At 37.9% G+C, this 25139-nt stretch overlaps 2 protein-coding genes across 2 annotated transcripts; one reads left to right on the top strand and one right to left on the bottom strand.

The window, feature by feature from the left end:
* Positions 1-1403: 1403 nt before the first annotated feature.
* tapbp.1 (TAP binding protein (tapasin), tandem duplicate 1) lies at positions 1404-9542 on the bottom strand. The gene is made up of 8 exons (XM_036145830.1): positions 9336-9542; positions 7843-8034; positions 5468-5716; positions 5033-5392; positions 3504-3827; positions 2189-2290; positions 2047-2075; positions 1404-1936 (listed from the first exon to the last, which is right to left on the bottom strand). Exons 1-8 carry the CDS (start codon positions 9394-9396, stop codon positions 1925-1927), a joined length of 1329 nt encoding a protein of 442 aa, XP_036001723.1. The 5' UTR covers positions 9397-9542; the 3' UTR covers positions 1404-1924.
* Positions 9543-13959: 4417 nt separating this feature from the next.
* Positions 13960-24619, top strand: LOC118565403 (H-2 class I histocompatibility antigen, Q9 alpha chain-like). The gene is made up of 6 exons (XM_036145829.1): positions 13960-14042; positions 19134-19394; positions 20430-20708; positions 20917-21216; positions 22740-22844; positions 24545-24619. Exons 1-6 carry the CDS (start codon positions 13991-13993, stop codon positions 24595-24597), a joined length of 1050 nt encoding a protein of 349 aa, XP_036001722.1. The 5' UTR covers positions 13960-13990; the 3' UTR covers positions 24598-24619.
* The last annotated feature ends 520 nt before the right edge of the window (positions 24620-25139 follow it).

The raw sequence follows: 25139 nt of genomic DNA, 5'->3' as shown, positions 1-25139 counted from the left end.
TGATCCAGATTTACCGTTACAGAAAACATATCCAAATTAAAAACATGATACTAATTCTGTGTATCCTCCATTGAGTTTATATTACATATTAAAGCCTTTAAAGCACATGTGGTCCGCAGGCCGACTCCGGCCCGTTAAGGGAATTTATCTGGCCCCCAAGAGCCAAAAAAAAGGCATATCATCTCATAAAGTAGAGGCGTATATCCTTTTAAATTGCATAAAGTGGCTAAAACTGTACCTCCTGTAGCAAATGTTGATTTTTTTTAGGTGTAGTAACAATTCTGCCACTAGATTTCACAACGCATTAAAACAACACAGAAATGTCCAAAAAGAAAAAAAGTGATGCAGAATGATGAGTTTAAAGTGTAACTCACCCCAATATTTTTGCAGATAAACTGTATAAACTGGACCTAAGGGTGCTACGTTTATGTTACTAGGAATTTTTCTATGTGAACTGAAATGAAATCATGAAATCAAAAGTATCTATAAGGGTGCAACCGGCCCTTTTAATGACTTCATGATGCCAAAGTGCTTCAATATAGAAATTAGTTTGACAGCCCTGCCTTAAACTAATTGAACATGCAAATGCTAAGAAACCTCTGAGTATTAATGAATATGATCTAGAACCGTAACATTTTTTAATTTATTTTACTGTTAATTTGTTTTTATTTCTTTCCCCACTTTGCCTACTTATCTACATTTGTTTGCATGTGGAAATTATCACTAGGATAATGATAAACAAGACAAATCTTGTTTGTATATAATTGTTGTGTTTGGTCTTTTTCTAATTAGGTCCTGAGTTGGATATTTGGGATTGTTTTTTGTTTTTGTTGTAATCTCTCGGCATTGCACTCTAAACCTGGGCTGATCTTCCTAAAATATCCACTTTCTAGACTTTTACCCTCAGCTCGACACTACAAAACACTGTTTACTAAAATTACACAGAGACAGATGCTTCCCCCAGGCTTACAGCACAATGGACACCTTTCAGCTTGATTAGTAAATGAAACTGCTATGAAACAAAGGAAGTATATTACAATTTCACAACCTACCTTTCTTTTTTATACAAAATGAAAGGTTTTATATTGTTTACCAAATGCCTGTACATTGTGAGCACTGTAAATAATGCTCGAAATATGCAAAGAATTCTGGCCAAATAAAGCTGATCTATATCTCTTAGTAGTATATTATTTAAAAAATGACAAGTTTTTTTCATTTTATCTTTGCAATTATTGTCTCTGCTTTTATATTTAGTTTAAAAACATAATTGTCTGCGTGCCCTAAATCAAAGTAAAAGATAAAAAAATGCAAACTCATGAAAGGAGCATCATGTTGCTTCTAGAACCTTAATGAAGCCATGAAGGTTCAATCATGCAGTGAAACGACTGAGTACAAACTGAAAATTAAACCCTTTCGAAACGGTTTTATTTTAAATAAAATTTCAAATTTAATAGCTGTCAAAGTTTCCCTGCATAAAACGAAGCAGTTTGTAAAACATTTTTCACATTTCCTTATTCAGAACATAATGCAGAATTCAGCCTGTGGGACCAAAACATTCAAGAACAAAAAGGTATAAACTGAAGATGAGCTTTAGCTGAAGAATAAAGTCACCAAACAAAGCTGACAGCGTTAATCTAAATTACTTTTGGGTCCAGTGTTTGTAACGAATTTGAAAAACAATGGAGAGACTTTGAAGCAAATATATACATATCAGTACAGATGGGTTTTCTAGATTATCTCCCCCACTATTAAGGAAATTCGTACCACAAAATGTTAGAAAAATACAAACAGTAAATTCTGCATAAGTTTCCCACCAGGCAGTAAAAACAGAGAGAAAGAAAAATCTGCATGAAGGTGGAGCTGCTGCCAAAATCCCATTAAGGTATGAAACGTGTCACTTCCAATCAGTCGACTTCTTTTATCTTTACTTTTCTTTCTGTAAGGAGCAGAAAAACAGGATCCATCAGGTAAAATACAACAGAAACTCGCTGACATATGGAAAAATATGCATTTTATAAAAAAACAGGTTTTACTAAACTTTCCTACCTTATTTGGTTCATCAGCTTTATTTGAGCCTATAAGAAGAAAAAGAAAACAGTTAGATCAGAAAATAATCTGAATATTTGAATTAGCTGCAAATAAAAAATGCATTTTGTTTTATTTAAACGGCTGAAATGTTCCTTCCTACCGGATCCGGTAAAAGTCCACGACACAAACTTGATGAGGCCGTAGAGGACGAGCGCCACACCGACCATCGCCATGGAGTCCTCGATGGACGGACTGCTGAACCCTGAGGAGACAAAATTTACTCCTTTTATTTCCTGTCAATTTATTTCATTTTTACAGGATGTATTTTAAACTTCTTTGTACATCCTGTCGGTTTTCTGTATGTTTTTATCTGTAATATGAACCCTTTGTGAACCCTGGTGTGGTATCTAAATCCAAACTGACTATCATGCAAATTTGTTTTTTGAACAGTTTTTTTTTCATTTGTCCAATTATACAATTCATTTTAGTAATATTTATGGAAGTGTGTTTTATAATTGCTTTAGGATGTTTTAAACAAGGCCTTACAATGATTTAAGTTCTCAAAATTACACAACAGATCCCAAATTTCCATTATGAAGCCAAAACAGAAAAGCTTTCTTTGAACCTAATGATAATTAGCTTTTAGCACCATTTTAGCAACTTTAACTCTGGGTAGTTTCTTTCTGTCAGTCTCTCATTCCTTGATATTATTCTTTAAAACTGGTTTTTAGTTCACTGACATTTTGAGCCATGTTTCTGCAGAACTCTTAACAAAGCATTTTGATAACTTTGACTAGGCCATTGCAGCACCTTCGTTCTTTTAATTTATAGCCGTTTTTTTTTTTTTTTTTAGATTCGTTCCTGATTTTTTGCACAATTGTCCATCACATGGTCCAGTTAGACCCCGTGCTTCAGCTGTTTAACTGATCCCGTTATATTTTAGTCTAAAATACTATATTATGGTTTAAAGAGGAGTTCATGATCAAGACAATCACTGCAAAGTGTCCAGGTGCCAAAACAAGCCCTAAATCATCACTCCTCCACCGCCGTGCATCACAGCTGGTATAAGATGTTGGTGCTGATATGCTCTGCTCCTTCTCTACCTTATGGCCAAACATCTCTACGTTGGTCTCGTATATCTACAGGAAATCACTGTAGAAATCTTCTGGTTCATCCAGATACAGCTTTGCAAACCTAATTTTTGCTGCCATATAGTTTCAAAAGAGAAACATTCTCCTTTAATCCGTCCAAAGCCTCCATAGTTGTTCAGTCTTTCTTTTTTGTGAACTTTTACCCAGAACGTTGTAACTTAACCGTCCAAATGCTGTAAATTGGGCTGAACTTAGAGTTAAATTTCTTTTAACCATGATTATATGATATTTTTCTTGTCTTGGCTTCACACCAAAGTGTTAAAAACTGCAGAAGAACCAGTTTTTATCTGATTAAGTCGTTCAGCGTGCGTTCCTCCGGGTTACCGATAGCGTTGAGCGTCACGCTGGCCCGCCGCGTCCCCCCCGCGTGAACAGCAACGCAGGTGACCTCTCCTCCGCGGCCCAGGTCCATTTTGGACGTGTCCAGCTCCAGCCGGCTGCTCTGGCTGTAGGTGCCGTCCCAGGCCTGCCGGTGTCCCGACATGCTGCCTGATCCCAGAGACCGGGACTTCCCGTCGGCACCTTTAAACTCCCAGCTCAGCTCCAGGGGGAGGGGGGCGAAGCCCGAAGCTTCACACTGGACCTGTACCCTCTGACCCGGAGCAGCGAGGGGCAGCGGGGAGGGGTGGATGGAGAGGGATGGAGGTTCTGGGTGGAAAGGAGAGAAAACACTATTGAGGTTTTTTCTTTTGGATAAACTTTACAAACACAAGGACACTCTCACAAACAACTACAGGTGCTTAGAGATTCACCTCTATACAGGAAGCCCATATTTATCTTTTTACCAAAACTGCAAGTTTTTAAAAAAGGTTGGGAGGATGTAATGACTAATATTAACCTACATGGCTAGAATGCAAAAGGAAGGAAAACTGTCATTCTATTGAACTTTTTACTGACCCTTTGTTTTTCTATCATCCGTATATATTGTTATTGAATTATTGTCCAGCCCTATATTAAATAATACGACATATACTTCAGCGATGGTATCAAGGTGTTACTTTATTGTATCTGTAATTCTAAGTTATATCCGTTGGTTGTGCTGTTCTTTTTACATCTCTCTTTGCAGGTGATGAAGCAGACTGAAGACCTTTTATCATTCTCTACCTTTTATCTCCTCTTTCTTTCACCTTTTCTCCTTTTTTTTTTCTTGTTTTTCTTTTCCTCTTCTACTTTCTCATTGTAGTGTCCATATAACATGAAATACTCCCTGCATGAATTATAATAAAACTATTTACATGCATAAATCAAGAGGAGCACTGTGGTGAAAGCAGTAAGGCTCCACTTGTGAAAGTAAAATCTGTTGGGCTCTTATTACCACATTGCCAGACAGGACACTACAAAAAATAAAATAAAAAATAAAAAATGACTGGGTAAATGCCTTTTATTAAGTTACGATAAGTTTTTTTCCTCCATCATGATACAATATATATATATATATATATATATATATATATATATATATATATATATATACTATAGACAGTGATGTTTACTCCTTGATTCATGCTGGTCAAGACGAATTACCATTTAAATTTGATATAAAAGTCGCACCTGAATAAAGTCGCAGGATCGGCCAAACTACGAAAAAAACTGCAACTTATAGTCCGAAGAATACGGTTCCATCCAGAAAATGTCTGTAGTACTACTCCAGACGTTTGAATTAAGAAAATTTCCTGGATGGGAAGCGAAAAGTCTTCAAACTTCAGAAAAAAGTCCAGTTGTTTTGTTTTTTTACTTTTTTTGAATGATAATGACCTGGATGACTGAGAACCGTCACCAGCAGAAAAACACGGTATTTCAAATAAACACTGATTGCTGAACATTGGCTAAAAAAAGTCCAGTTTATCACTCACCAACGATCTCCAGCTCCATGGCCACCTGAGCGAGCAGGTAGGGCAGGTAGACGGTGCAGATGTAGGTGCCGGCGTGTCGGACCTTGGCCTCCTCTATGACCAGCGAGGCGTTTCCTCTCTCATGCAGAGCCTGGAAGTCCAGAGACACGCCGCGCTCCTGAGAGTCGGCCAGGCGGTCCATCTTCCCGTCGTAGGCCAGGACCAGCCGGCCGTCGCCTCGGGTCTGGTACCGCCACTCCACGGCGAAACCCGAGGCGGACAGAGGAGTGGACGGGTCGACCCAGAAGCTGCAGTCCAGCGTGACGGGTTCACCGAGTCTGGACTTGGCCGACATGGTTTTACTGGTGATGCTCAGGATCACTGAGGAAACAGGAAACAGGAGTCAGACGGAACCGAGTTCTGATTGGCTGATTCTGGACCGGAGGAGGTTCTTACCGTCGTGTTCTTTACTTCCTGTCGGGGCTCGGGAGATGGTGGAGACGCCGAGGTGCTTGTCGAGGTTCTGGAAGGAGGCGGAGAACCAGTCAGCCTGCAGGTAAGGGGGGCTGAGGGCGGGTTCTGTCAGCGAGGCGACCCATTTGATGCTGGAGGGCTGCGGCAGGAAGGGGTTGATCTCACACTGCGGCTTCTTGATGGAGCCTCTGGGAGGGTTGAGGGACGGATGGCAGAGGGTGGCGGAGGGGTCTGAGGGCGGAGGAGACGAGACGTTAGGGTGTGTTCAGGGTCCGGATGAAGCATGGAGGCAGCTGGGCTAAAGCTTTGGGTTCTTAAGTTTTTAAATATCATTCAGAAACCTAAATACTTTATCTGGATGTTACAGGATAGAGCAACAACTAGCAGTGCATTACTAACCTGACGCCGCCAGATAGATTTGCTCCGCATATCCATCTGGAAACCTTCCGTTGAAGTAATTTTGGGAAGGGGCGAAAATACTGGTTAGCTGATTGGCCTATGTTGGTGATAGACGGGCCAAATGAACCAATCAGATCAACGAAGCATATGATGTACTCGTCAACAACCACAAGCCAAGCTACTCTTGCTGCTGCAGGTAAAGGCTCGTTAGCTCAGCAAAGAAATACTCTGTAATTCCGATAAAACTTGCTCGATAGCCACGCTAACGCTAGTTTCATCGGCTGAAGCCGCCATGTTCTTTAGACTGAACTGTCGCGCTTCCCGTTGCGTCACACCTCAACCCGCCTCAAAGCCAACGCTGATTGGACGTTCGTTTGGTGAACAGCTCCAAATTTTCTTTAACAGAGAGTAGCCAGACTGATCTGCGAGTGAAACCTTGAAAGCTCGCGAGATCAGGGTGGTCTCACGAGGCTAGTGCATTACTAGGTCTTAAAAGAACTTTTTTTTTTTTTTTTTACAGAAATTAAAATAAAAGAGCAACTTGTAATCAGGCCTTCTTAATTGATAATTTGTAGGAAAATATTTTTCAGTAATGAATGATTTGAAATTTTCTCTCTCTGCTTCGCACATCTGGTGACAGCTTAAGGTTCTTAAGTTTTTAAAGATCATACAGAAACCTAAATACTTTATCTGGATGTTACAGGATAGAGCAACAACTAGCAGTGCTTAACTAGGTTTTAAAAGAAAACTGGATCATTTTAAAGTTTTTTTACACAAATCCAAATAAAAACAGGTGGAGAGCAACTTGTAATCAGGACTTTTGAGTTGATAATTTATAGATAAATATTTTGCAGTAATGACTGATTTGTGTTTTTTCAAAAAAGACAAAAGTTTCTAGTGACAGAAACTTTCCCCCATTCATCTTCCTGAAGCTTAGATTGGATGGAAAAAATCAGTGAACATCGATTTTTCATCTGTCTGTTTGCAGATTCTCATTTTGGTTTAGATCTGGACTTTGACTAGGCCATTCTAGCACAATCTGCTTTCATCTGAGCCGTTCTGCTGCAGCTCTGGCTGAATGTTTAGGGTCCGGCTGGAAGGTGAACCTCCAGCTCCAGACTAAACTGGTTTTCTTCCAGGACTCTCCAGGATTTAACTGAATCCATCTTCCCGTCACTCTGATCAGCTTCCCTGTCTCTGCTGAAGAAAAGCCTCCCCACAGGATGATGCTGCTACCGCCGTGTTTCATAGCTGGGTTTGCTTGTTTAAGGTGCTAGTTTCTGACCAAACGTAGCCTCTTGAACGTAGGCAAAAAGTTACAGTTTTATTTATTAATTTAGGTGTAAATTATTAACAGGTTTCCTGTTAAGGGGTTCTCCGACCATAGCAGTGGATCTCTGCAGCTCTGGCTGCTTCAGCGCTCCTCTTCCCCAACCTGCCAGTCATGATGGACGTCCAGGTCCTGGTACGTCTACAGTCGGTCCATTCTCTCTCTCTCTGTTCAGATGATGGACTCAACAGAACTCTGTGAGATGTTTAAAGCTAATTATGTTGTTTTAGGACCTAATCCTGCTGTAAGCTTCTCCACATATTTCTCTTTGACCATCTGCTGTGCCATCTAGTCTCTGGTTTTACACCAATGTTCTCTCTAACTCCTTCATGACACTGCAATTATAAACTAGTATTCTATTTAGTAATGAAAAAAGATGTAGATTCAGTTGGAAGCACTCGATTTCATTAAGGATCATCAGAGTAGAGGTGTTAAGAGGTAGTTTATGCAGAAATATGGAGAATTGTCTTTGCAGGAACATATTCACCGTTGTCTAAGGTTAGACACAGATAAATGTTGTATTTTTGACACATTTGTTAGATAAAAGAAACGAAGTAGAGATTTGTTCCCACTAACGGGTAGAAGATGAACGTCTAGCTGCACATGGTGTTCAGATTCATGCACTAACCTGTTATAACATAAACTCTGCTGGGGTTGATGTCGGCTGGAGCGCGCTGAGCTTCTGCAGCCTCACTCTGTGCGTCCGTCCTGATGTGCAGCAGAGATTTCTCCTGCGTTGTGGCTCCTGTTAGACCTCCTCCTCTGCCCGGCTTCTCCTGCACGAACCAGCACTCCATCACGGGGCAGGTGGAGCTGCATGCTTCAAACACGAGAGATTCAACAAAATTACTGTGGATGAGTTAAGAAACAGCTAAATAACTACAGACCAAAGGAGCTCATGAAGGTTTTTGTGTCCATTTAATTCTAGCAAATCTGTTAAATATGAACCACCCAAAACCTTCAGGCTTCGGCAAAAGGGTGTTCATTTTTGAGTATAACGCCAAGTCCAAGTTTATATTTAATATATATTAAAATTAGCAAAGATGGCTTTATATATGGAAAAACAAAAGGTTTGTAAAGGTTTTGCCAGAGTCCAGACATGATGTCAACCTAAGATGGACAGCAGATCGTCTCACAGTGCTGATAGATATGAAGTTTTCCCAGACGGAGAGGGTAAATATTGATAAGTCAAGAAGTCCTGTTGTGTTAGACTCCTACCAAAGGAGACTGAATGCTGGAACTGAGTCAGAAAGGGCATCAACAAAGTATTAGTTAAAGGGTCTGTGCACATTTTAGCAACCAGGCTGTTGCCATTTGCCGTTTAGAGTGTGTCCTTTAAAGTGCAAGTCTTTGTTTACATCTCATTTTATGGGTTATAAAGAAATGCTACATTTTATTGTTAAAAAAAAGACAATTTGTCTTAGTCGATTAATTGAAAAATCTGTCAGTGGATTAATTGAGGATTAGCTGTTGCAGTGCCAGCCCAGAACAGTTATTAAACCACAAAGAAAGTTGCTTGTTTCAGCAATAAATGCCCCTCCCCCAGGCAATAAAAGAAAAGTAAAAGTGCAATAAGCTTCAGCCCTAAAAGGTTTGATCTATGCCTCTCATGTCTGTTATCACTTTCAAAATCCACCTTTAGTTATTCTGCTTTTTCTGTACATCAATATCAGTAATACTATATTTCATTATTTTATTTAGCATATTCAGTAGTTTGTTGTAAACGTTACTTAAGCATTAATGGCATTAGTTCTAGCTGAACACTTAATGGTTACGCGTAACGCGACGCACACCAGACTTCATGTATAAATACCGATTTTTACAAATTATTCACATTCTGAGTGAAAAAACAAAGCCTAGAGTCATTCATTTGAGGTTTTACCATTTTTAGGAACATTAGGCTAAATTCGGCACGTATATGGATCGCAACTATTAATGCATTGGTTACGTTATTACATCTGGTTTGTAATTTGTATAGAATTAGCTGAGTTCAGCCGAAGCTCAGTTTTGACTGAGATCCACCTGTTTACCAGGACGGAAGTGCAGTTACTGAATGCACACATTTATCTTCATGTTTCCTGCAGACAGTAAAAAGCAGCAGAAATTATGTTATTAGCTTACCTTGGATAAAGCCGATGAAGGCGATAATAGAGAGTTTATAAATTGTAGAAAGCTCCGTCATGGTTTCCCAAGCTACCTTCTTTCTCTGGTGCCTTTCTTTCCGATCATCGACACCCAGAGCAAAGTAGATTTAATGGCTGGTTTTTCCCCGTGAAAACCCAGCAGAACCATTTTAGTTTCACTTTCACAGACAACGTCACATAGCTTGGAACATATAAACACAATTAATAAAAATAAAATAAAAAAATAATAAAAAAATAAATTTAAATAAGATATGTGAAAACTAAACTGAAACTACATTAAGAGAGAACGTTGTAACTTTTTTTTAAATTGACCTTCGCAGTAATTTCATTTGGAGAGGAAGTAGTTGTTAAAGGCCACCACTAGAGGGCGACACATATCCACAAATGAGTTGACAACTGCCAGATTGGGTCGCGTTCCATACCTTTGTCTATCATCACTCTTACGTCTTTAATCTACAGTTGTGCTAATTAACACACTAAAAACTAATGTTATTCTATTTTATATTTAACAACCTTTATAATAACTTTACTGATTTTATCACAAAGTTTATTTAGAAACGAAATACTAACAGGAGCAGAAAGAAAAGGGAGCACAGTATCCGAGTGGAATCCGGCCTTGAAGCGCCTGAGGTGAAATAAGGACAAGAGAAACAGAAACAATGGGAACCAACACAAAAAGTACTCTGCTTATATCTTGGACACCCCACAACACATTTTACATCCACATTTGTCATTTTTTTAATGGTATATTGATTGTTTTATTATTACTTTTAATCTAAACCGGCCTGCCTCATAGAAACACAATCTTATTTTTAACAGGGGCCTGTTATATATAAAGTTACACATTTAATACTGGGAATGGTAGATAAAAAAAAAATCTGAGCTATGCAATATATGTTCCTGTTGATGTTAGATTTGATGACTTTCACTAAATTTTAAGCATGCTTTATTTGTCAGCTCAGTTGAACCTCAGTTGAAGTTTTTAAGACATTTTCTGTGCTTTGTTTCTGTATGCATGGCTGGAGAAATGTGGTTAAACTGGGCAGTCGATAAGCTTCTCTGTTCTGGCAGAGGCAAACCACACAGTAACCAAGGTGATGAATTTCTTCCGGGTTTGTGTGCCAATGCTTGCATGAATTGTTCAGACTCAAGAAAACAAAACCTAACAAAGTGACATGTGGCTTCCCAGAAAGAAGCTCAGAGGGATGTGCTCAGGCAGCCCAGATGGTGGCGCTCCAACATCACCAGTAACCATGATCAGTTGATCTGGTGATTGTTCATTATAACCTTGGCTGTTGCTAAAGTCATGTCAGGTAAGTTGTTCTGCCACATTCCAGGGAAACAGCAGCTGTGTTTACAGAGAAACAGGGTTTGAGTTTGGCTGGAATAAAAACAGCTTCTGTGTGACTCACTGGTCTGATAATTACGTCATCTGTTTCTATATATAAAAAAAACTACAGCATCAAAGTTTTATTCTTAAGAAAGTTTTCTATATGATACATATTTAGAAGTCCTCTAAATTGACAATATATAATTTATTTTTATTATTTTTTTAAATTTATTTTCAGTTTCTTTGAGCAAAAATACAAGTAAGATTTACCTTGAAATGTTAAGACATTTTAGTAGTGCTGAAAAGGAGTAGGTAGAAGTTCTGAGAACTTATAAGAACCTACCCCCAATTACAATATTCATGTCATGTAACATATGCAGTCTTTTGATAAAAGGCATTACAAATCAAAGCACAGTTACATAAATACGGTGTCTTATTTTAAAGCAATTGTACAAAAGAAGATATCTAGCAGTACTTACTGAAAATGTTAGAAATGATCACATTTAAATGTTAGGGCTACATGCATATTTTTTAAAGATGACATATTTATACCTGCTTTTAAATCGTCTTAGCGTGGTACTCCTTTTTATTTCTACATCTAACCCATTCCACAACACAATTCCTGCTTGGCAGAGCCCCAGACTTTTATATGACAATATAAAATTTATTCATAGGATTTGTATGTTAATATTTAACAATTTAAGTGTGCAAATACCAGACGCTTCAGAGATGTTTGCCTGTCCGCCATTTTAAAGCAAAATGTAGTACGGCACAAAATGGCAACGCGGCTGCTGCACCTTTACTACCTGTCAAGACATGTCTTCCTGTGCAAATCAGATAAAACTAACCTATGTTTAGCAGCAAAACGAAACGACGCATAACTTGATCCTGAAGAATCATGTTTCAAAGGAAAGACACCTTTCTTTTTTACTGCAGCGGCACATTCCAATAAGAATGTCTTCTGCATTTAGCTATCACCTTTGCTGTAAGCTGCTGTGGAGCGTTATAAAGCTCACGTTGAGCATTCTGTCCAGGGCCAGTGGCAGAGCCAGGCTTTTATATCAGGTGGAGCAGAGGGGGTCCACAGATAAAGACAGGGGTCTACAGCCTGCAGCCCCAGAGCAACATGTGGCTCTTTGGCCCCTCCGCCGTGGCTCTTATAAAACCAAAAACATTTTTAATTAAAGACTATAGGAAAGAGTGATTTTAGCAGTGTTTTGCATGTTTTTCCCCAATATATGTATTAAATATCTATAGCTGAAGGGCAACGAGGCACAAAGATTTTAAAAGCAATCTAATTTTTTAAGGCTTCAATCTGTGCTTTATATTTTCATGTGGGCTACCTATCTTTCTCCATTTTCCACACTTATGGAAAGGGCTCACTCAACTGTCATTGTTGTACAAAAGACGTTTTCCTAATTGAAAATGCTGAGTTTGCTCTCTAAGGAAACCCAGCAGGTTGCATCAAGTCTCTCCAAGCAGCATTCACTCCTCCTGAAAGAGCGTCGAGCCACAGTGGACAGTCGTCTGCATTGTTGATGGCTTTGCAGCAATCCCTCATACTGAGCATGCATGAAGCGACAGTGGAGAGGAAAACTCCCCTTTAACAGGGAGGAGAACCTCCAGCAGAACCAGAACCAGGCTCAGTGTGAACGCTCATCTGCCTCCACCCACTGGGGCTTAGAGAAGACAGAGCAGAGACACAGAAAGCACAGAAGCTCACATTGACCCAGGATTACTTTCTATGTTAGAGAAGACAGAGCAGAGACACAGAAAGCTCAGAAGCTCACATTGACCCAGGAGTACTTTCTATGTTAGATGGTAATAGAGGATGATCTGCCTCCCCTGATGATGTCACAGCTAACAGAACACCAGACCAGGTGTACCTTCTATGAAGAAAAAAATGACAGAAAACAAAAAGTTAAAAGCTTAAATAACAACAAACAGTGCAACAGCATTTAAAAGACTGGAAACAGGCAGTAGGAATAGAACTGATCAAGAATGACCGTTTTCTGTGGCTGTTATCTCCACTGAGACTGAGAGACTCTTAAAACTAAAAGAAAAAGGAAAACTTTTACAACCTAGTCCGAGAGCTTTTTGTGGAGAAGGATAGATGCATTGACTTCATAGACAAATAATGGTAAGACCAGAAATGGTTAAGATTAAATGAGACTAAGTAAAAAAAAAAGTTTATGACAATATGTTGCCATGAAATGAATTATTTTAATTTTCCTATCCTCTTGATGGACATTCTGTATTAAAATTGCCCCACAATTAAAAGTTTAAAAAACAATCAAATTTCTCTGAAAGCGAAAATTTTAATTATGCTGCATCTGTTTTGGTTTCTGAGTGAAAGAGAGGAATGTTGATGAAACATTACCAGTAGTCTGTCAATGCAAGTGATTTTGTCGTTTTGAGTTCTTAAAATTGTAAATCTGACTCCAGAGGACTCGGTGCCTCACCAGCCATGAATCTCACCAGACGTCGCTGTGAGAGAGGAAGAAAAGATGTGCATCAGTATATTTAAATTATTGTTTCAACTATGCAGTTTAAATTTCAGTGTTTCCATTTTTTGCTGTTTAAAACTTCATGCAAGTGAAAAAATATTTTTTTTCCAAGTAATGAGTGAACAGAACGAACAGTTTGATCAAGTAGTTCATTGTTAACCTTTTAATAAATCCTGACTAGTCTACAAGACAAGGATTTATTGTCTTTTCTTTAATTTCCTGTTTGAACTCTTGTAAAAACAAAATATTTGGAACATTTTCTGTTTAGAAGGATCTCACAGTCAGATGTGTGTAGTTTAAACTAGAGTGTACATCTCACTGGAGAAAGCTACTGCGCTCAAACTTTAAGACTATAACCATTATTTTATTGAATAGGGCCAAGTATTAAATCCAGACACATGAGATTAAAAAGACTAACTTGAACTTTGACAAATAAAACAATATTGACATTATTGCTTGTTTTACCAGGAAGCTAAACCTAAATTATAACAGACGTTCCTGGCATTGATGAAGACGGCGGTAAAATCCCGGGATATAATGGGTCAAAGGTCACCAAAACTTGTCATCTGAGGTCATTAAGTGGTTAGAAGAAGCAGATCCTACTTTCATTTTCATTCTGTCCAGCAGCTAAATATCCTCAGGATGTTTGTGACGTCAGCAGTCAGACTATTTTTCTATTGGTTCAGATTCATGTTGACGCCCCTTTTTATATTCTAAATGAGGGAAATTCTCTGGAGCTAGAGGATCAGTCTGTGGAAGAAGACAACAAAGTTTGAGGCTGTTCTGAATGATAAAATGACAAAAATTATCCTTCTGCTTCTCCTGGGAATACACAGCACTGCTGCTGGTAGGTTAGCAGTAGATTTTAAATTTTTTTATCTTATTTTCTACAAATGTTATAAATTAATATAGATGGAAATGTACAGTTCTAGTATATTTCTGGTTTATTATGTTTACCAAACCCATCTCTAACATTTAATCAGTTGGTTCTATAAATAAATATAATTTAGGAATGGAAGTAATGTCCAGCATTTTAATACAAATCTAAAGTAGCTACACTATTTGTCCTGTTTCTGTTATTTTCTCTAGTAAATATAAAAGGCAGAAATGTTTGAACATAGAAGAAATACACTGCTCCCAAGAAATATGTCAAATTATATATTATTAATATAGATTATCTTATTTATTGTATAATTCAAAAGGAATGTCTTGTTCATATATATATATATATATATATATATATATATATATATATATATATATATATATATATATATATATATATATATATATATATCCATCCATCCATTTTCTGATCTGCTTAATCCCTCATGGGGTCGCGGGGGTTGCTGGTGCCTATCTCCAGCATTCACTGGGCGAGAGGCGGGGTACCCCCTGGACAGGTCTATATATATATATATATATATATATATATATATATATATATATATATATATATATATATATATATATATATATGTACATATAAACATCTAAATATTTTAAGTTGTGGTGCCCTAAATTATTCTATATTAAAACGTTGCTTGCATAAAGTTTGTATGCTTATTCTTTACATAAAAGTTAATATCTAACTAAACTCAAAGATAACTTTTCTGAAAGGAAACAGGGTAGACACGAATCCTTTAGAGCCTGAAATGTTTCAGGATTCGAGGTCAATGAGCGATTACATTATTTTAAATAAAATTATGTGGATATGTACAACACAGGAGGCACATGGCACAGAGCAGGGTGCTTATGTCCTGGAAAGACTGCAAGGTTCTGGGTTTGAATCCCACTGGCTGACACTCTTGGTACTGGAGCTTGTCCCAGGCCAATTAAGAATTACAGTTCTTTTGCACATTTAAACCTCAGTTTCCCTCATCCAAACTGTAAAGCAATAAAACCTCTTCTGTTTGTTGTTTTGTATCGTCCACCAGGCCCTTGCTCTCGGTTGTATAATCTTATCTAGTGTTAAACATTGACAAGGTTATTATAGTTGGGGATTTTAACATTCATGCATGCACTGAATGTGATAACCTTAGTGTAGCCTTTAAACCTATCTTTGTGTCATAGCTCTTCTTAGCTCTCAGCAGTGATGACATTATGGGATTCTCTCTGTTTGGACGCAGTAGAGCTTTCTGAGTTATCTAAAAATTTAGCTTCATCTACACCTTCTACTTCTATGTTAGATCCAATCCCAACCAAGTTATTTAGGGAGGTGTTCCCTTTGATCAATGCCCTCATTTTAGATATGATTATTCTGTCCTTAGTAAATGGATATGTACCACAGGCTTTTAAAGTAGCTGTTAACTTTATTTATTTATTTATATATATTTATTTACTCTTGATCAAGACGACTTAATAAATTATAGACCTATATCTAATCTTCTTTTCCTGTCTGAAATTCTTGAGAAAGTAGTTGCTAATCAATTTGTGAACATTTATAATAATAATTGAACTTTATTGATCTCACAATGGAGAAATTCACTTGTGCATCTTAACCCATCCCCTTGGGGAGCAGTGGGCTGCCACTGTGCGGCGCCTGGGGAGCAATTGGGGGTTAAGGTTCTTGCTCAGGGACCCAGAATGGCAGCTTGTGGGAGTTGAACTCAGAACCTCGGGGACCGAAGCTCTGTGCTCTAACCACTCGGCCACCACTCCCCATTTACAAAGTAATGACCTACTTGAGGAGTTTCAGTCAGGCTTCAGAGCTCATCATAGCACTGAAACAGCTCTGGTGAAGGTCACTAATGATATTCTCATGGCCTCAGATAATGGACTTGTGTCTGTACTTGTCCTGTTAGATCTCAGTGCTGCATTTGATACAGTTGATCATAATATTCTCCTACAAAGACTTGAACATACTGTAGGGATTAAGGGGAAAGCATTAGGCTGGTTTAAATCACTTCGCTCTCAGACTGCAGGTCTGCTGGTGGTTCCTAGAGTCTCTAAAAGTAGAATGGGAGGCAGATCCTTTAGCTATCAGGCTCCTCTACTGTGGAACCAACTCCCACTTCAAAAAGTGACTAGAAACAAATCCACCAACTCTTTGTGTGTTAATGACGAATTTATGTGAAAGACACCAATTGGTCTGCTGTTAGTGTCTAGAGGCAGCTGGGAAGGGGCTGCTGTGAGACTGCGGTGAAGTTGGTATTGGGATGGACATTGGATATTCATACTCCACAGCTTCAACAGCCAACAGAAAGAGAGCGGCAGCCCCAGATCAGCCTCCCTGTATTGCCTAGAACAGGACGCAGACGCCGCTGAAGCCGAGGAGCACGAATGTCGACTGTCCAACCTAGAACTAAGTTCATCACTGCTGCTGTGTACTTCCCTCTCTGCTGAAGGCTCTGGCCTGCTGGGTTCCACAAGCCTCCCTCAACCACTGGGGACGAGGGGGAAGAGGGGGTAAAAAATCCTCCACTTCTCCATCTGTATAATCTGACCCAATCTGTATAATATGATTGAACTTGACTTTGTAAAGTGCCTTGAGATGACATGTTTCATGATTTGGCGCTATATAAATAAAATTGAATTGAATTGAATTTCAAAAGACTGAACCGTGGTTCAGTTATGCTGGTACGTACCTACCAGCATAGCTCTGCTGACTCTCCATGATTCAATATGGCATATCAATCTTGGCAGATGACCGTTCTCCTCCCTGTTAAAGGGGAGTTTTCCTCTCCACTGTCGCTTCATGCATGCTCAGTATGAGGGATTGCTGCAAAGCCATCAACAATGCAGACGACTGTCCACTGTGGCTCTACGCTCTTTCAGGAGGAGTGAATGCTGCTTGGAGAGACTTGATGCAACCTGCTGGGTTTCCTTAGAGAGGAAACTTTCTCACCAACCTGGAGGATCTGATGGAGTCTGACTTTGGAAAGAGCCTTGAGATGATGTGTTGTGAATTGGTGCTATATACACAAAATCTAATTTAATTGAACTGAATTGAAATTTTCAGAGTTTCCAGATTTTATACCTAAATACATCATTAATTTTCAAAAAGGGAAAAAGTATTTTGAACAATAAAGAGTGAGCCCTTTCCAAAAGTATGGAAAGTGGTGAAAGATAGATTGATCAGATTCAATACATAAGTGTCTTCAGATAACTGAACTGTGTTGTGAAATGCTATGTAATAAAACTTGAATTGAAATTAATCGAATGTCACATATTTTCCAAACTCATCTCTAACATTAAATCGTTTGATTCTAATAATAGATATAATTTTGGAAACCAAGTAATGTCCAGCATTTTACTATTAAGCTAAACCACACTACTTGTCCTCATCTTTCAGGTTTTTCCTCTATAGTAAATGTAACTGGGTTGCTATTGTACTTTGTTATAATTACACAAAATATGTTTTGTTAGTTCTTCTAAGCCTGTGACTTTAGGAGTGGGACCCCCTTCTCTTTATTTCTTCTTTGGTGGTAAATTTGTTGTTAAATTGTTTTTGCCCCCTTGGTTCTCCCCTTTTGTGATCTTGTCCAGAATGAGAGATGGGTGCTGCTTCTTTTTGTTTTTTTATCAAAACACATCCAGTTTATTTATAGATTTATTAAGTATATTTATGTTGCCGCCGTCATTGCCATACATGTATCACCCTAAAATGTTAATATTGGAGTGAATGTATGGCTATAAGGCAAAAGGGATTAATTTTAGCTTTGTTGTACATTTCGCTTGTGTAGGACTTGGAGCAGACAGTTCATAACTGTTTATTCTGTTTACTGTTATAACTGAAACTGTCACAACAATTCCTTCCCTTATAACCAGCACAACACAGAACAGAACTACTTACATAAACATAAAATGGCAGAAACTTTTGAACGTGGAAGGGGGACACTGCTTTCATGAAAAATGTTGTTATATTTTTTATTGTGGATTGTTTCAGTTATTGCAACCTTTTGCACTTTCCGCTTACAGTGATGCTGTACCATTTTTATTAATTAATTTTGTAACTATTTGAACTTATGACTATAAGGATGTACATCATAATCTATTTAAGTCATTAATAAAAGGATAAAAGCTCAATCTATGTAGTCATGTTTGATCTTCCAGCAATTTTAAGCCTCAGCAGTTGGACCTGATTATTGGTTCAATAAAAGGCTAAAAGCTGTTGATATAAACCCCCATCATGACTTTGCTTTTAATAATATCAACTGTAGTCAATATATTTTACTTACTTTTTAAATCAGCTCATCATTCAAACGAAAATTTATCTTAAAACCAAATAGAATTTGACATTGTTTGTAACGTTTATTCTTTGTTGAGTGGTGATAATATTGTTAATATTATAAATATTTTTTTTACATATAAATATGTTATATGTAAAAAAAATAAATATCTTATTTGTCCAAGAAACTAAACATCTGATTATTTTAAATCATAGTACACCAAAATAACTTAATGTTAAAAAGTTTCTTGCATAAAGTTTCGTACCTTTCAGAGTGGCCTTTTATTGTGGACAGTCTAAGGCACACCTGTGCACTAATCATGGTGTCTAATCAGCATCTTGATCTAGCACATCTGTGAAGTGGGATAGATTATCTCAGCAAAGGAAAAGTGCTCACTATCACAGATTTAGACGGTTTGTGAACAACATTTGAGGGAAATGGTGATATTTTGTATGCAGATTTTTTTTTAGATTTTTGGGTTCATCTCATAAAAAATGGGAGCAAAACCAAAAGTGTTTATATTTTTGTTGAGTGTATTTATTTATACAATATTTTATATCAAATAATATATTTTTTAGAAATCTTAAAAAGGAAAACACTATTATTATTATTATTATTATTATTATTATTATTATTATTATTATTATTATTATTATTATTATTATGTTATGTTTCATTTGACTCGTACACAAAAAATGTGAAGGGGCGAATGAAATTATTTTGGTCTTATTTTCTCATCTTAAATCACAATCTTGTCTTTTTTCCAGTGACCCACTCCCTGAAGTATTTCTACACGGCTTCGTCTAACGTCCAAAACTTCCCAGAGTTTGTGATTGTTGGTTTGGTTGATGATGTTCAGATGATTTACTGTGACAGCAACATCCGAATATGTGAGCCCAGACAGGACTGGATGAAGGAGAAGACTGATAAGTGGTACTGGGAGAGAGAGACTTGGAAATATGAATCTTTCCGGCAGACCTTCAAAGCCAATGTTGAAATTGCAAAGTCACGCTTCAACCAAAGTGGAGGTTTGTCTGTTTCTCACTATTTTAAGTTTTATTAGGGCATTAATAAGTAGAAAATAGAAAAATTGCCAAGATTAAATTAACTTTATTAAGATGACTTTCCCTATATTAATCTATATAATGTTGAATTAATCACTTATAGGAAGAATATATTTAATAAATATTTGCCTAGAAGCAAAAGCTAAACTAGTATTTACGTAACAGCAGGCATATAATCCTCAAAGTGTTTACTGGTAATATTAAAGACGATTTAACACAATAAAAAATGTTTTATTGAATCAACTTGAAAATTGGCTCTTACTTAACAGTCACCAGTACATAAAATAATAAATATTGTGTAATCTTATTAAATATTATTCCCAACAATTTCGGACATCTCTATTGTTTACTGATGATAATTAGAATAGCTTGGGGATGTTTTTAGTAGTTTAGGGTTTTTTATGTCAGTACTGTATTTCTCTGATTTATTAGATAATCTGTGTGGTGTTTAAAGATGGAAGATTTCCACTCATGATTAATTTCTGCTTCAGTTTGCGGGAAAACCTTGAAGCTAAACTTTATTAATTAGTGTCAACAGAACATTGTGAGCAATCTGTCTGTCCTGACATCCACAGAGCGATGTTCTGTACATCCATCCATTTTCTTACTCGCTTTATCCTTCAAAGGGTCATGAGGGGTTGCTGGTGCTTATCTCCAGGAGTTCAAGGGGCGAGAGGCGGGGTACACCCTGGACAGGTTGCCAGTCTAGTCTAGATTTAAAGGTCCACATGTTCATGTTCATCTGAGTCATTTTAAATTAAACTACCTTTAATCAGTGGAGATAAACTGCAGACAGTAAATCTGTTCATGATGAAGGTTTTGTATGGATGATGATAAATAACATAACTTTTTATCTGCAGGTTCTAGTAGTTTCTCTGTTTCTCTTTAATATGTCTGTGTTGTAGGAAAAACAGTTGTTTTGTGTTCATTAATGTGAACTGATATTAAAAGAGAAAAATACAAAATCCCATTTTAGTTTTCTGCATTCTCTGTCTTTAGGTGTCCACATTTACCAGAAAATGTACGGCTGTGAGTGGGATGACCAGACTGGAGAGGTTACTGGTTATCGACAGTATGGCTATGATGGAGAAGACTTCCTAACATGGGACACGATGGAAAACAGATGGATCGCTCCAAAACAACAAGCTGAAATTACTACAAACAGATGGAACAATGATGGAGCTGATCTGGAGAAGTACAAGAACTACCTGACCCAGAGATGTCCTGAATGGCTGAAGAAGTATGTTGACTATGGATGGAGCTCTCTGATGAGAACAGGTATTAAATCACATATGCTGATTTTATTTGTATGAATTATTTTAATATTTTATTAAAACCACCAAATGGGAATTTCTTTAACTCTCCTCTAAATACTGATTTCTTCACCACATTGTTGATTAAATGACTCAGTTCTGTTTGTTTTTCTGAGGCTGGTCTCTGCCTCTGAATTATAACCAGTTTAAATTTCTTGTGTCTCCATCTGCAGATCTTCCATCAGTCTCCTTCCTCCAGAAGTCTTCCTCGTCTCCAGTCAGCTGCCACGCTACAGGTTTCTACCCCAACAGAGCAGAGATGTTCTGGAGGAAAGATGGAGAGGAGGTTCATGATGGTGTGGTCAAAGGAGAGATCCTCCCTAACAATGATGGGACCTTCCAGATGAGCGTTGACATCGATCTGTCATCTGTTAAACCTGGAGACTGGAACAAGTATGAATGTGTGTTTTTGTTCTCTGGAGTCAATAAAGACATCACCCATCGACTGGAGAAAGCAAGAATGAACCCTGAAAGTAAGTAATACAGTAAAGAGCCACATTTGTTTATGGGTGAATATCTACCGATGTCAAACTTGTATCTGATTTACTTGTCTCCTTAAATTTAGGGCTTAGAACAGAAGTAACCTTCCTTTTGGGATCATTATAAAAGTCAAAGATAGAAGAGATAAATGTCAGTTTCAATAAAAGGTTTCAGTTTTATTTTTTTTAAGGTTTTAGTATATGTTAGACTGTATTTAACCATCCACTGCATTGACTGAATTAACACATTTAGAACACTTGGAAATTCAAGAGTATTATTGTTGAATTAACCTCTCACAATTACAGTAACTGAAAAAAAAGCTGAGGTGTGATGGTGTCAGAAAAGCAAAAGATTCAGTTTTATTTGTATAGCACCAATTCATGATACATATCATCTCAAGACTCTTTCCAAAGTCAGACTCCATCAGATCCTCCAGATTGGTCAAAAAGTTTCCTCTCTAAGGAAACCCAGCAGGTTGCATCAAGTCTCTCCAAGCAGCATTCACTCCTCCTGAAAGAGCGTAGAGCCACAGTGGACAGTCGTCTGCATTGTTGATGGCTTTGCAGCAATCCCTCATACTGAGCATGCATGAAGCGACAGTGGAGAGGAAAACTCCCCCTTAACAGGGAGGAGAACCTCCAGCAGAACCAGAACCAGGCTCAGTGTGAACGCTCATCTGCCTCGACCCACTGGGGCTTAGAGAAGACAGAGCAGAGACACAGAAAGCACAGAAGCTCACATTGACCCAGGAGTACTTTCTTTGTTAGATGGTAATAGTGGATGATCTGCCTCCCGTGGATGATGTCACAGCTGACAGAACACCAGACCAGGAGTACCTTCTATGAAGAAAAAAAAGAATGACAGAACAAAAAGTTTTAATAACAAAAAAAAAATGCAAATTGGAGAGCAGTAGGAGAACTCAGCAGAGTGAGAGAAATAGGCCCTGATGTCCTCCAGTAGCCTCAGCCTATAGCAGCATAACTATAGAGGTAGCTCAGGGTAACTCTGACTATAAGCTTTGTCAAAAAGGAAAGTTTTAAGCCAACGCTAAAAAATGACAACCATGTTAACAGTCTATTGGAAAAAAAAGTTGAGTTGGTGGTGCTTACTTTTTATGATTAGTCTTAAAAGTAGACGGGGTGTCTGCCTCAGGGACCGAAACTGGGAGTTGGTTCCACAGGAGAGGAGCCTGATAGCTAAAGGATCTGCCTCCCATTCTACTTTTAGACACTCTAGGAACCACCAGCAGACCTGCAGTCTGAGAGCGAAGTGCTCTGTTAGGAACATACGGGGTAATCAGAGCTCTGATATATGATGGAGCTTGATTATTAGGGGCTTTATACGTTAGAAGAAGAATTTTAAATTCTATTCTTGATTTAACAGGAAGCCTATGAAGGGAAGCTAAAATTGGAAAAGAACAAAGCTAAAACCTGGTGATGATGTTCAGATAAACTGGGTTAAGAGACACAAACAAACATGACACACATAAATCTGACCTGATTCGTCTTCTCAACAGCGAATAGCAACATGGTGATCAACATTCTTGTTGCAGCTGCAACTGTCATTGGTCTCATTGGCCTTATTGGTGTGATTGGGTTCTTTCTTTACAAGAAGATGAAAGGTGAGAAATGGACATTTTATCTTTATTTTAGTGAGTTTTGATTAATGAGAAATAGACCTGATTTAAACATTAATCCTCATTTAGACATAAATCAATGACACGACACGTAGCCATAATTTAGACCCCTATATTTCTCCTGGGTTTGGACTAAGTGAGACATCCAGTTCTAAATGGGGTTTAAATTTAGACTTCGGTCAGAAGAAATGTAAACCATAAAAAGAAAGCTTAAACAGGAAGTCAAAGACAACTTCATTTTACTAAGTATGAATGATTTTCATCCTTCTGACCAGGTATGACACTGTGGTAAAAATATTATATAGTGCAGGAAAATAATCACTTTTTTTCTTAATTTGAGAGAAGAAAAATAAAGGAGTAGTGGTAAATATGTTGAGTCATTATTTGTTCTGTAATTGAAGATGGAGATATTTGGAAACATGCATTTGATATAAAGAGTCTTTAAACATCTGTGCTGTCCAAGCTGGTGTTTGCTGAATCTCACCAGAGATACATTTGATTTTGTTTTCATAAAAAGTTAAAATGCTAGTTGATCAGCATTAATTCTAATTTACAGACAGAACCTCTGCCTCATGCAGCATCTCCTCTGTGTCTCAGACTGTAACACAGACATTATTCGGCATTCAGAGAAAATCTCCAAGGCAGATAAAAAAGGATAGGACTAGGGAATAATTTATGAATTTTTATACATTGCCTGAATCCACACAGCATACTTTAATTTCTATCAAAAAGACAGTTATCAGGGGCACACAGTGAATAAGTGATTCAAGTTGTGTGTGAATCACATTCAGGGAATTCTTTTGGTGTAACAGTTTTAAAAACTATATTTACATTGCATTTATGTCCCACTTTGTAATCCAGGGTGAAATCACCGGCAGCTTTCTGCATGCCTTACACCAGGGTTTGCCAAAGTGTAGTGTTGATGAGTGGAGCAGAGCAGCAGGAGGAAACTGGCCAGCCACAAAAAACACCAGAACAGAGTCTGGCTGTCATGACTCCACGATCAATAACATGTAGAGGAAACCCTGATTTCTAATAGTAGAAAAAACATAAAATAATAAAACCATTTAGAATTACTAATTCTAAAAAAAAGATACAAAATATCTTTATTGCTCCACGATGGGAAAATTTGGACATGGCCGTGGCAAAAAAATCACAGTTACACACTAGATCAGGAATGAAAAACAAGCTAATCTAAAGTTAAGTTCTAAAGCAATGGAGAATGAACTTCAGAAAGACAAAAAATAAAAATAAGAAGTATTTCACAATTATGGATAATACTGCATATTGCAGCATAATCAGATAAAAAATGCAATATTGAAGGTAAACAAAAAAAATGCACCAGCTAGTTCGCACGATGTGAGAATATATCAATATATTAATCTATGCAATATGCATGATGTACAATCAACACTTCAGAGTAGATAAACCATATTCAAATGGACATTAGCATCTGATACATTGTCCATTAATTATATTATTTTGCTGCAATGGGTCCAGGGGGCATCCCTTGACAGCGCTGGTCCTCCTAATGAGTTTATCCCTCTGGCTACTAACATAGCTCACCACCATCAGGGTGTGAATGTGTGTGTGTGAATGAGTGAATGACTGGTATTTTGGTGTCGTCGGACTTGATAAAGCACTATACAAGTACATTTACCGTTTTACCATTTTTACTGTTACAGCTGTCCAGAACACTGGACCTCCAGAGAAAACCAAGTTTCTGCTTGAAGCCTGAAAAAAAGAAACAGACGAACACAAAGAAGTGAGTTGATCAATGTTGAAAAAAGTTGTACAAGACATGAGCTGTTTATAACATGTTTTATTACCTAAATATTGAAAAAGAAAGTTTTCAAATCGACTTTTAACTTAGATTTGCAAAATCAATGCATGCAGAAATGTAATTATGTAAAATGATGCTGCAGTTAATGGAGGGATCTTCTAGATCTTAATGAGCTGCTACATCTGGTTGAACAATAGGAAACATGATCGAGCTAGAAAGCTGCTGGTTGAAACAGATAAGAAGATTTTAAAAAATGCGTCGGCATTGCGGTGGCTGGGGGATTTCCTCGGGGTCGTCTCTCCTCTTTCCTCGGGGGGGGGGGGGGGGTTGTAGATTTCCTGTGAAGGCCCCTCTCGGGCGCACTGCTTTGGGGGCCCCTTTGGGAGTCCGGGGTTACGGGTCCCCTGACCCCTGCCTCTGTGCTCGCGGAAGGTGGGTCTTCGGTTCTCCACAATCACTATCAAGCTATTTCCTTCTGGATAATTTTCACCTAAACT

Source organism: Fundulus heteroclitus, chromosome 13, assembly GCF_011125445.2.
Source record: "Fundulus heteroclitus isolate FHET01 chromosome 13, MU-UCD_Fhet_4.1, whole genome shotgun sequence".
NCBI classification, from domain to species: Eukaryota; Metazoa; Chordata; class Actinopteri; order Cyprinodontiformes; family Fundulidae; genus Fundulus; species Fundulus heteroclitus.
This window is presented reverse-complemented; position numbering and strand designations above follow the sequence as displayed.